Source organism: Tetrao urogallus (genome assembly GCF_951394365.1).
Source record: "Tetrao urogallus genome assembly, chromosome: Z".
Lineage (NCBI taxonomy): Eukaryota > Metazoa > Chordata > Aves > Galliformes > Phasianidae > Tetrao > Tetrao urogallus.
The window spans coordinates 38640179-38653908 of NC_136816.1; the positions used below are offsets into that span (position 1 = coordinate 38640179).

The following is a 13730-nucleotide window of genomic DNA, read 5'->3' on the forward strand; positions in this document are numbered from 1 at the left end:
TTTTTTTTTTAAATTGTTTTTTAAATAATTTCAACACTGCGTATAGAAAAAGAGTGATTGTGGATGTTTCAGTACTGTGCCCCTTTTTGGTCAGAATTTTTACTGAGAATAAAGGGTTCTGGACTACAGAAATTTTCAGCTTCACATAAAATGCTCGTTTGAACTGTACCACCAAGATTGTACTCCATTAATGAACTGCTGAGATTCTGCCTTGGTCCGAGAAAGATTTTTAAAGCACTGCTACTGCAAGGGGATTAAAATAAAAGCCTCTCCACACCTTAAAAAAAAAAAAAAAAAAAAAAAAAAAAAAAGATGATAATCTTCAGTTACTTTCATTCTCTTACTGTGTTATTTACTTTGGATACTGGGTGGACTTTGTGTTTCTTCACTTTGTTTTTTCCTTGGATAAAATGAGATTAGTGTTTTGATTTCCAAGTTCCTTGAAGTCAGACAGAGTTAGCTGAATGTTGGTCCTGTTTCCTACCCTAGCAGTCAGTAGTTGTACCCAACGTGCGACGCTTCCTACACATATAAAACTGTATTCTTGTGTTCCGGTTGGACATTGATATCAACTTCAGTTTGGTTTGTTCATTGCTGCCCCATGTTGTCACAAGTTCCATTGTCAGCACTGGTTATAGGAAGAAGTTTTATTGACTTTAATCATGTATATAGCGATGTGCTTGTATTTCTCATTTGGAAAATGCCCATGGATTTCCTTTTAACGTGTAGCAGCTGCATTAACAGCTGGAAGCAGCGCAGCCCTGTGAATCGGTGGTGTCAGTGGTGTGGAACCCTCTGCCCTACCTGCACGTTCCCAGGCTGCTCCATCGCTCAGCCGGGGATAACCGCGGTGCCACGCTCCTCCCGCTGCACCCGCTGTGAGTGCGCTTCCGGATCCTGGCCTCACAAATGCTTCTAAGGGAGTACGTTTGACAAATGTAGAGCTTCCTGCGTTTTTATTTATACGGTAGTGCGCACAGCACAGTCACAACGATGGGGATTGGAAGCTTCATGTCTCCGCGTGAACTTTCCGCTATTTTTAATGTGTGTAACGAACTTGATTTTTCTCCGACATTAAAGTTTGCAGTACGACATGGTGTGCGGTGTGGTTTCTCGTCGGCTTAGGTCCCGCGCGTTTCTGCTGCGGTTCCGCGGGGCTCGGGGCTGCGCTGGGAGGCGCTGAGCCACACGCAGCAGGGCGGGGCCCCTCGGCGGCGTGGTCTCGCCTAGTCCCGCCCCGTGCGGGCGGCGGGGAACCGTCGGCGCGCATGCGCTGTCGGCGAGCGGTGGTGGTGCGTTCGCCGCCGGGAGCTTTGCGTTACGCGGAGCCTCCGCGCCCGGCTTCTCCCATGGCCAAGCGGCGCGCGGAACCGCTGGTCTGTTACGCGCCCTTCAAGCGGCTCCTGCGGGAGCCGCCGCCGCCTCCCCGCTCCTCCCTGTCCGAACGCCGCCCGCGGAACGAGGCAGCGGGCGCCGGAGCCGCCGCCAAGCGGAAGCTGGAGGAGGCCGAGGCGCCGCCGGGAAAGCGTCCCGGGCTGCGCGGCGGCGGTCCTCGAGGGGAGCTGAGCGATGCGGCGGGCAGGCGGCGGCGGCGGGGCGAGCCCGCGGCGCCCCACGACGGGCGGACGGCGGAGGGGAGCGACGGCAGGCGGGGCGAAGAACCGGCGGCCGCCCCGGTAACGACGCGGGGAGCGGGGCGGGGCGGGAGGTTAGCCGTCCGGGGTGGGCCTCGCTCTGGGGCGCTCCGGTACGGCGCTGCAGGCCCCGCATAGCCACGTGCCCGCGGGCGGCCCCTGCGGGCTCATCGTCCTTCTGCGCTGTGTTTTGTGCTAAGAAAGCGGTATTTCTGCCCGCTCCAATCGTTCTGCACTGGAGAGGCTGGGGGGAGAGCTTGACTCGGTTTATTCCGTCTTCGGTCACATCCCCGTCCAAAAGCGAAGTGGAAGTTTGAAGGTAGTGCCTCTCACAAGTCGGGCTTAGGCTATATGACAGCCCATCTGCCCAGTCGGTGTTCGGGCGGGCCCCCATTAGTGGCGGCCCCCCATTAGTGGCGGCCCCAGCCTGCTGCTGGTGCTGCGATGACGGAGTGACGGCACGCGGTTGGCTTCTAGCGCACTGACCGCCGCCGAACAGTGGAGCAGGATGGCAGCATTTTGTGCGGTAGCATAGCAGGCAACATGTGGTTCTTAGCTTCTTCAAAGTAACGCCTGCCTAGAGGTCTGCGGGTGTACGCTCACGTGGACCTTTCAGATGAAACCAAAGGATTGGATCTGGTGGCTTTGTGGGAGCAGGTCTGATAAACTGGGACGTCAGACCCGTTCTCAAGTTGGTCCATCATTTGTGTGGCACCACACCATGACTTGGAAAGACATGTTTTCAGTAGTCTGTGGGAATAGGACAAGGGGAAATGGCCATAAACTGGAGCATAGGAAGTTCTGCACCAATATGTGAAGGAACTTCTTCACTGTGTGTGTGATGGAGCACTGGAACAGGCTGCCCGGGGAGGTTGTGGATGCCTACGTGTTTGGCCTGCTTTGCAGGGGGGCTGGACTCGATGATCTCTACAGGTCCCTTTCAACCCCTACAGTTCTGTGATTTGTGACTTATCTCAGGCTTTCTGTCTGCTTTTTCTGTCAGATTGTAGAATTGAGGCATGAAGGAATTGAGGGAAAAAATATAGTATACAAGTATGCTATATACTTTGTATACTTTATATATACTTTATTCTTTGTATGCTTTGCTATATAAAATATTTTCGTTAGGCAGTATTTTTTAGTTGTGCGTTTCCCTAAGTAAAAGTATTTTACAGACGTGTCTCTCTCCCCTGAACCACAGCGTGATCAGTAGCAGACAGGAGGTGTTCCTTCCATATTCTGAACCTTTAACCTGCATGGTTTGCATCTTAAACAGCAGTAACTATTTCTCATGATGATTCTTGTACCTTTCAGAAAGTGCAGCTGTAGATTAGCATTGTTCTTTGCTCTTTGATGGTTTGTTTAGTTTGTGACAGTAGTGACCATGGTCAGAACAGTGTAAATTTTACACTTATTGTTAAATTTGCTGGCAGTAATCCTTAAGTTGGCCAGAGAAGAAATGTACTTGAGTTTATTTGCAAGCATACTTGAAAATATTTGCAACTGCATTTGAGAAATTAACTCTTAAACAACTTCATCTAGTGAAGATTAACTTCATTTTTCTCATCTTGTTTTGGAGATACGTAGGTGAAGAGGAATATTTGATGCACTAATGTTGAGTATTTGCTCCTCTCTGGTGTGCTTCACTGGCTTGTTTGCTTTCACACAGAATTTTTGTGAAGAATATAAATAAAGCAGAATACTGCTGCTCTTGAGACTTAAATGCTCATGAAATCAATCCCATTTGTAGTACAAGGCCAAAATCTGTATCTGCATCTTTGTAGTTATGAGGTTTTGGATTATAATAGTTTAAAAATGCTGTCCATTAATGAGTGTGTGCAAAACAGGTAGCACAGAGGTATTCTGATGTGAAGAATCGAGCTCTTACGATACGAGCAGTAACCTATTACTAAATCATAAAAAAGGGAATTCATTAAACGTATAGAGAGTTGTCAAGAGTAGCTGACATATTCTGAGTTGGTTTTCAGAGATACTCTCCACCTGCCTTATGCAGTACTGAGTGTGTGAGACATCCCTGTGTGGAGCTTGGACTGGAATGTCTTCCCTTTCTCTTTCTCTCTTTGTTTTTTTGTTAATATTATGCAGTATTTAAAATTCAGTTTACAAAACTGTATCTCATATGTGTACAGCTGCTTTCAGATACTGGGTGTTCAGATAGGTATTCTTTCAGTTTCCATATCCTCCTGTTATCATGGCACCTTATCATTCACTGATTTTGCTTGCTGATGCAATTAAAGGGAACTTTGGTTCTGTAATCTTTAGTGAAGGCAGTCTTCGTGCAAGTTAATGCATTAGTAGGACTCTACAGGTGCACAAACATGCTGTTGTTATGAGATGTCTTCACATCTCAAACCTAATATTAAAGGCTTTTAATAACGCAGGTTTTGATGGTAGAAAAAGGGGTTAACTAATACAAACTGGAGTTCATGGTAGGCCTGTATTGCAATGAATAGAAAAATGTTTCTTTAGAGGGGAAGTATTGTAAGTTTATACACTTCTTAAATTTAGTTAAAGAAAAAAAGGTATCATTATTCTGGTAGCTGAGAAGGGTTATGGCCAGTGCTTACTGTAATTTATTGAACATTACATTTTTTTTATTAATCAATTACAGAGTCAGCAGACTAGAGCCATATCAAAGCAGTTGTAACAATTTAGTTGCAAAACGGATTTTTTCAGCAACTGGTTATGCTGAGACATTTCATATAATGTCTAACAGTTCCAATTATAAGTTAATAAAAGCATTTATTGTTTTTGTAATACCAGAAGAAGATGCACGCTTAAGATGTAAGGAGCAGCTTGAGAATTCCTCTTTTCACTTCTTACATGTGTAATTTCTATGGGCATATGCACAGATTGGCTGCCCAGTCTGTAAATTTTATTCTGTGGTTAAGGATGTAAGGTTAAAAACCAACTGTGCTATCCAACAGAGATTTTCTAAATTTTTTTCAGTGACATGTAGATACCAAGTAAGGTAGTAGATAAGTGAATGTTCCTCTCATGTTGTTCCTGTATGGCTTACCAGTCCCTTCTCCTTGGACCTAAAAGACATCTTGATTTTTCTGATGCCTACTTGAGAACAAAATGTACATATAGAAATGAAGAAATACAATGTGGTAAAATAGTTGAACGTTTTCTTTTGAATACCAGCTTCTAAATGCACATGAAATGTCTGTATTATTGTGAGAAGAATGAACAATTTATGTATGTGTGAAGTACAGTAATTGCATAGGTTTTTTCAGTATTATTCAACTGTGTCCCTGAAAAGGCTGCCCCAGCATGTGGTTGATTCCCCTATCCATGGAGACTTTCGAGGTGAGGCTGGATAAGGCCCTGGGCAACATGACTTAACTGTGGTGCCCCTGTTCATTGCAGGGGAGTTGGACTAAATGGCCTTCAGAGGTCCCTTCCAACTCTAAGGATTCTATGATTCTGTGATTTTAATGAAAGATTGCCAAATGAACAAATTGATGGCGTCATAGAGATGTTTCCCAGAAGTGATGCAGTATTTGAGTACTTGACAAAAGTGAATTATTTGCTTAATTGATTAATGTGATTATATTAATATTTTGTTGTCTTTTTTTATCTTTTCAAAGCAAGAAGAATTCAGTCAGTATAACTCATTCTTGTATTGGAGAGCACCATTGCCTGCAATTGATTTATCTGATATTCAGAGCCTGCATGGAGAGACTACATGTGCTGATAAAACTCCATCAAGGACTGATACCATGGAGACTGATATGGAGACCTGATCAGTTGTTTCATAGCTGTACATCTACTTGCAGGAAGCTCGTTTCTGTTTGGATTCAGTTTTTCCTGTGTGGGAGAAAAATCAACATGCTTCTGTTTTCATGAAGAAACAGTGTTACATCAATATGAAAAGACAAGTCAGAGCTGTCAGGTTGGTGGAATCATCACAATTAGGTACTGTTAGCTGGCTGGAGATGTGAACTTACTGATTCTGTGTGGAGGAGGCTATGTTTGTTTAGCATGAAGGCTTGAATTCATGGAAGCAAAGTAGAAGAAAATGACAGAAAATTAGTTAACTTCTGGATGTAGTTTTTAAAAAACAGTTGGATAAGTTACACATGGAAAGGAAATGGAAGTTAGTTTAGCCTGTCTTGAACAAGAAGTGTAACTGTTGTACCAGAATATGAAATTCTTCATCGTAAAGCACAGAAACTGGTACTTCTTAGTTATTTTTTTTTCAGTGTAATAATACCTAAGCCAAAAAAAAAATACAAGTCCACCAAAACCATACAAAACATTCCCTTTTCTATGCAAACCAAAAATGAGTGTGTTGGGGATGGGAAGGGAAAAGGGGATCTATTCTGTAAGCTGCCAGTGTTGTGAATGATGAGTCTTCTTATGATCACTCAAAGCAGCTGGCTTTTAGATTTTTTTTTTTAATCCGTTCTAAAGTTAATGATTTTCTTACTCTTTGTGAAATTAAACTAGCTGGTAATGTGGAAATAGCAGCTGTATGCAGGGTCATGAAAGGTTAATGCAGTATGAATTGTGTACCTAGTTGACTGAGGTTTAGTCTTTTGCAGATGTTGTGGATTTTGCAGAAATCTTTTTTTTTTACAGAAGTTCAATTAGTTCATGGTTTGTTTTTGTTTGTTTTTGCTGTGAAATATGATTGTAATGCGCTTTTTTGTAATTTATTTACAAGTTAAAATACAATTAGAAATACATGTTTTCAGTAATAGGTTGAAATTTAAAGTTGTATTGGCAGACTGTCGGACTTGTGAATGTGACTTGTTTTTAGGTGAGTTTGTTATATTTTTGCTGGAGTCATCTTAAAATTAAAAAAAATCTTTTTACTAGTGTATTTGTCAATAAAATTTAGTCTGTCGTGTTTGAAAGCTTGGGACTGTTACTGTTTGAAACTCCTGACTCTTCTCAAGATTGTTTCTGTAACTTGACTGTTTTATTTATTGTCCTTATTGAAAAAGAGGCAACTTGTCCACCTTCTTAGTAAAACAGCTCAAAACCTTTTCTCAGCATTTGTACTGTAAAATATTTCTAGTGCAGAAGAAAGGAAAAGGCTTACTAAATTGGACATTTCATGATGCTTGTTCAGATCTGCTTCTAATTGCTATCACATTGGTAAGATACACATTGAAAACAATACTCATATTAAGCATTGCATTTTAATGTTAAGTCCAAATCTAGTTCTCTTAAGCGATGCTTTAAAAATGCTTCAAAACCCTACTAGATTTCTGTCAAGAATGCAACCATTATTGTTTAGTATAACCAAAGTAAATGAGAAAGAAAGGAAATACATTTGTGGGTTTGTTTGTTTTGTTTTGTTTTTAACACTAATATACTGCCTTTCTGTATTTGCAGTCCATCTAATATTTCACACCGTTTGGTATTTCTCAGGATACACTATTTTACATTATTACTTATGCAGGTACATGTAGCTCGCCCTGGAGGTAATGCCTCCTATTTATTTCTATGGATGCAGTGACAGATTCCAGCCATGAGCAAGAGTCTTGAGGCCATGCTTAATAAAAATCCACATCAGGATCTGGAATGTGGCTTATCTTTCATGTTGCTGTCACAACTGCTGAAACACACTGCCCACCACTTCACTGCACTCACATCCGCACTTTGGTCTCCATCAGCGTTCAGCAAGTATCAGTGAATGACAGTGAGCCTTTTTTTTTTTTTTCTGCATGGAGGAGTTCAATCACAGAACTGTAGTTGTTGGAAGCACATCTAGTTGAATCTCCCGCTAAAGCAGGTCCTGCAGGTTGCCGAGGAAAGTATGAGCAAACAACCTCCTGTGAGCGCTTGGAATGAAAGGCAAGCCTGACATAAAGATTGCTGCCAATTTGTATTGCACCCTAACCAGAACAGGCAAAAAATGTCTAAGTTCCTGAAAGTGTAAATAGTTCATAGAACATGGATTATTGTGCACATAGTAAATATTCAATTTTTATTTTCCCAAATATATCACCATATCAATGAAAATCATTGAACAGTGGAGGGAGACCCAAGGCTGGTGCCTGAATATATGCAGTGCTGGTATGGGAGGTCACCAGCCAACAGGTTGTGATGTTAGCGAGAGATGACTGTAACTTTGCTGACCCTCACTTTATAAATTCAGCTGCTGCCCAATCCCAGTATGGACTAGTATCTGCACTCCAGTAAAGCAGACTGAGATTTGGACCAGTGAACAAGGCTTTAGTCAGGTTATGCTGTGAGGCTGCTGGCAGCAGTTATTGGTGGCCATCCCATAGCATCAACAGCATTTCCTTGGTCCTGCCTGCCTCAGGCAGCTAGGACCCTGCAGGGTGCACTTGCAACAGTGAGTGGTATGGGGACATGGCCCCCAGGGTGGTTAGTGTGGAGCAGGAGCTAGGAGTGTTTGCTGCAGAGAAACTGGAGTGTCATTGCTGACTGCTTTGAATATATGGTGTGACCACAGCCTCTCTTGCAGTTTGTGACAGCTCCTGCCTGTTGCAGCACCAGTGAGGGAGCAGCTTCCTGACTTCAGCTCTCCCTATCCCACTGCCCAGGACCATGAAGGTGGCATCTAACTGGACCTGTCAATGGGCACAGCTGGGATGATGTCACCTGTATGATCCTATTTCCAACAGCTTTGCTATGGCTGTGTGTTCTTGTGGGAAAAGAAATTGACTTGTGCTGCATGCTGGCACCGGAGGTGGACCAACTGATACTCAATGAGGTGACACAATGATAACCTTTAGTGTCCTGTCCTGCAGCCATAGCATGCTCAGTTTCTGGCCTGCAGGATGAGCAGGGGTCTGCAGAACTAGTGTTTGTTGCTTCTGAGCACAGCTTCACACCCAAGATTTGGGCTGTCTTTTTCCAACAACATCCAGAAGACCTTAAACCCCTGCTCCAGTGTCTCCAACAGGAGATTGAGAGAATCTGCAGCTACAAATGATAGGAGGTGCCTGCAGGACAGTGCAGCGTTGGCTTGACCAAACGGCCGTACGGGCACTGCCGCCATTCGTCCAAGACCTCATGCAGCCTTTTTGAAGAGGCTTATCACTACTATATAGCCCTATATAGCTTAGAGATCCGTGATCAGCAGGGCTGCTGGGATACCCATGCTGAGGAGGGTGGGAGGAGCTCCACAGCCACCTTGGCCCCTCCACCTTCCATCACAGTCCTTCTGCCCCTGACCCAGGTCACTGCCAGACCTACAGGCCCCAGCACTGAGTGGCCCCAGCATCCCGTGTGGGCATCCAAAAGCTCACCACCACAACCATTTTATCCTCAGAGGAGGAGATGCAGGAAGAGCTGGTGCAGTTGGCAACAGTGGGCCCCTCCATCCAGGGCAGAGACCACTTTGGTGGCCATGGTGCCCATCAAAGAGGAAAGCCCACAGCAGCACCCAGAACTAGCCCTCACCCTGCAAGAGGGCTCAAGGAGCTGGGAGGAGAACGTGTCACCAGGATAGGCTCATTTCCTGTCATAGTGCCAGCTCCAGGCCACAAATAATGAAGTTAATTAATTTAGTTTAATGTTAGCCAACTGAGCTGTGATTTTATTTTCTCTTTGGATTTCAGATGAGTTAGTCTGAAGATAAAACTTGACTACTTTTAGGTGAGATACCTCAGATCTGAGCTTGTATCTGAGTCCTACTCAAGATGAATTCCAAAAGGTAAGAGAAATCTTCCCAGAAGAGTTACTGACAACTAACTCGGTGCTTCTCTTTCTGTACTCAAACACACTGAAAGTTTCATTTGTCGTATTTCTCTACGAAGGGCTTACTGTAGTTTCACAATCAGTATTCACTAGCTGTTTTGTATTCACTAGCTGTTTTCTTGACACTTTCTCCTTATGCTTTCAGAGCTATGTGAATTGTGTCTGTCCTTTTTTCGTGATTGAAAATTTACTGCTACTCATGGCTAACAGATAAAACGAAAAACATCTGCTCACTTTTCAAGCACATCCTTAGGGATTTATTATTTTCCTGCATGCCTCTTTCACCAGATTGAAAGGAACATTTTTTTCTTAACAGGTGAAATAATTAACACTATGGAATCTAGAGTCCAAAAAACATCATTGTATTGTTAAGCATATTAAACATGTTATAGAGAAAGATGATTGCAAGCTTGAAGTCTAAATGCTTCTGCTAGACTGATCACATCTCAGTTTTCCCTTAAAGTAAACAGGGCTCATCAGATTAATTAGTAGAACAGGCAGGAACAGGAGATTATTTTAAAGCTGAAGCATCAGTTATCTACACCAGACATGTCATGGTAACTGAAATTACTGTACCAGATCAGATGTCATTCTGTCAGAGTGCTCCTCTGTTGCCATCTGCCACAAGGCAGCAAAATGTAACAGGATACTGGCAGGAAGGTGCAGCCTCTAATGCCATGCCAACATCCATCTCTGGAGTCATGGGCTGACATAATGAAATAGGAGGCATTACTTTTGGAGCACACCTTCTACTGTAGTCAATTAGTTTATAATCTGCTGAAACTTCATATACAGTAGATTCATCCTAGTAGTAGATTGCATGTTAATGTTAAAATCCATCTTTAATCTGCCCTTATATTTAAAGAGCAGAAGAAATTTTATGATTACCTTTAATGTATATATTTCATGATGTATATAATTCATATATTTCATTTTGTTCTTGAAAACAAAATAAGTCCTTTAAAAAAATTGAGCTTGCATACTGTTGTAGTCCATATATTTCCTTAATTTACAATTATGCTGCAGGCTAGCACTTTTCTCTCGTTTTGTTCCATTCCTGGGCTCTGGGTTGTGGGGTGGAACTTTACTGCTACTTTCAGAGCAGCTGCTGATTCATTTTTTCCATTCATTTGTTTCCAAGTAGCCTTGGAAAAGCTTTTGAAATGAGAATGAGTTAAGTACAAGGCTGGGCAAGGTAAGAGTGTGGTCAAATTACATAACCTTTGCATTAGAGTCATCAGAGGGTGCAATCAAGAAACGTCTTTACCAAACATCTCAATGTCTTCAGATGTATCACTGTGGGCCACCACAATACTGCTTTTGAATTCCAGCTGTGTTCTTCAAGACAGTTGTAGTTCAAGTGCTGTCCATGAACTGTAAGCCTACAGAAAAAAAAAGTTTTTGTCTAGTTAATGAGCACAAAGAAATCTAAGACAACTCATGGGAGGTGTAACATCTACCAGTTGAAAGTCTTTGCTTGATTTGTTCACACTCAGAAGAAAGCTGTGTATATACTCTCAAAGTACTTGGGAGTTTCCTCTAAATTTTTCCTCTTTAAAGTGAAAGGAACCACTCTCAAAAGAGCAAGAAAATGTATGATGTAAATACAGAGATTATACAGAGGTCTCTGTGATACGGTGGATAAGTGTGGCAAGTGGAGCAGGACAATTAGGATATGGGAATACTAATGAGAACCAGGTACAGGTACATTGCTGTTTAAACTTCTGCTGAAGCATTTTTCATTCCACCAAGATCGTATTAGCAGCATGTTCACCTATGTAAGTTCTTTGTCTCATTCTAAACTTATGGCCTCTTTTGAGAGGTTTGCGTTGTGTTACATGAAGGCTGGCACTTGGTTGTATATGCTGTGATTTTTATGGCTCCTAAGATAGATAAGCCTCCAAGGAGAAGGTTGAAGGTCAGTCCAAATTAGGTGATTACAGAATTACTATGAAGAGTAGATTAAGAGCAGGCAGGTGGTCAGCAAAGCAATGATATGAAGCACTATTTTCACAGTAGTGGCTCCATCTTCAGCATAAAAACATTTACAATAATCTGAATGTGGTTATTGGTAATAAATTTATTAGTTTCCTCATTGTTTTGTCAGTTAATTGCTTCATGTTTCATGCTTCATGTCTTCTTGTCATGACTAAAAATGTAATGGACTTTAAAGAGCATATACATGTATATGGATAGTTGAAAAACCTTAGTGAAGAACAAAAGAGTGCAAATGTATATTTCAAAGTGGCATGAAAGATAGTATGCCTAGTATTTGGTGGCTAGTTCTGCTCATGGCAGGTTCACTGTGAGGAATTCACTTTGAATTTTTCAAATTTGATAGTTGGAGTAAGAGATGTTAGTCTGCATAGGCTAAGTGTTATAGCAAAACTTGTGTTCAAAGAGGCATTTCAAAATTGCTTGTATGGTTGGCCAGGCTTAGTTATTTCTGTGCCTACCTTCAGTTACAACCTTGACTCTAGGTGGCAATAGACATACACAGTAAGCTACAGTGATCTGGAAAATGTTTTGGATATGCTTTTGTTCTGAACTACTGCTAAGAATTCAAGCAGTGACATCATGAATGCTAATCATTTCCTGACCATGATACATAAATAAAGCACATCAAGCCACAGGTTCCCAATTACAAGGTGACACAAAGTTTTCAGCATAATTAGAGTAAAAACGTTTCATCACGAGTTTTTGGTTCATCTCTTGTTTATAGCTTCCTTCTTCCTCACCCCACCAAAAAAAATGACCAATTTACGGGAATTTATTGCCTTTGCTTCTTAACACTGTTTTTATTGGCTGTAACTGGAAAGCAGTCTTCTGATTCTGTGTCGGCTCTGTGGGCTGAAGGCTGCTTGAAATGTGTTCATTAAACATGGCAAAGAAGGAGGTAAGTACACTAACTTTGAAAAAACTAACTCGTGGAGTAGTATTTAAAATGTGGAGTATAGGTAACAGTATGTTGGTAATGCGCAGGGAAGTATCAGAGGATTTTTCTAGCAGTCATATTAGAAGGTTGTTTCTTTAAAATCCTTATTTCAAACTTTACATATAAGAGATTTTGTTTTTGATGCAGCAAACAGTGTATTTTAATTATTGGTATTTCATTTGTAAGCAAACTCATTAGTACATTTTAAATACTCTTGTTCAAAATTTACAGCACCCTTCTGGACCTGTGATGACTTTCTGGTAGTCACTTCTAAGGACTTAAAAATTCTTCTTTTTCTCTTAAAGACATACAGTAGTGAAAAATGTATGATTGTAGGGGTAAAAGTTGTTTCCTTGTTGCTGATGTGCTGTGATTCTCAGGATTAAAGTTGTGAAAGGAGGATGGAAAAAAAGTCTTCTTGTTTGTTACTCTGTTTTCCTTTTTAAGAATGACTGTGTCACGATTGAGTCTGGCTATAAAAACACTCCCCTTTTTTCTGCTTTCTTAAGAGAATATGAGAGGTTTATATTTTGTTGGAATATGATGAAAAATTTGGCTTATCAGATATGAGAGGAAGAACCAAGTAAAAAAAAAATAGTATTGTACTATCTTCAGTGAACTTCAAATCAGAGTAAAGAATTTTTATTTATGCTAAAACATGAATGGATATGAGCAACTTCTGCTCTCTGTTTTCTTGCACAGTTGAATTTTGTAGTCTGCTTAATTTGAGCAATGCACCATGCTCTAATTAAATAGGAACATGACTGACTTCATAGAATCTAGCTGCAGTGTCAAATACGTTCTCGCTGCAGTCTGATGCCATAAAAATGCTTATTTTCTTTCAGTGCTTCGATATGTAGAAGAGGAAGTGTATTGTTTTTATTTTCTTTTATGTTCTGCATTCTGACAGCTCTAACACAAAGTTCATTTGATCAAAGCTCTATTTTAAACAAATTAATTTTGCTTCTTATTGCATAAAACACATCTAATATATGAGAAGTACTGTGGCAGCAAGCTACCAAAATCCTATATTTTCATGACTTTCAGTTGTAAACTTCAACATTTTTTGACCAAGTAATTACAGAATGTTGCATGCATGCTCCTTAATACTTACTGTTTTTATGCTTTTATCTGTTAATAATTAGAGAAACCTATCCATAAACAGAAAAGTACACTTCAGATATATCTTTGTATTTCCCAGTATGTACTGTGCAAATTCAGACACAAATGATAGGAGGGAAAAACATTACAGTTTCTCACTGATGAAATGGAAGCCACAAAATAATTCTGAAGTGCGATTCCGAACGGTAGGATGATATGAGATGGAAGGGAATGACTAACAGGCAAAAATGTTTATACTTTGGATATTGAAAATAAAATCAATAAATATAAAACTGCCTTAATTTCTATGACATGGCGAGGTTCCAAGGTGGAATTAAGATGGTCTCAGTCCC

The 13730-nt window shown here is 41.2% G+C and overlaps 1 protein-coding gene across 1 annotated transcript in view; it reads left to right on the top strand.

The window, feature by feature from the left end:
* Positions 1-1349: 1349 nt before the first annotated feature.
* TRPM6 (transient receptor potential cation channel subfamily M member 6) overlaps positions 1350-13730 on the top strand; it is a gene marked incomplete at both ends in the record, with an annotated part of 99970 nt that continues 87589 nt past the window's right edge. Inside the window, one exon of the mRNA XM_079548260.1 lies at positions 1350-1676. Coding sequence (XP_079404386.1) covers positions 1350-1676 — 327 coding nt within the window. The remainder of the gene's footprint in view (positions 1677-13730) is intronic.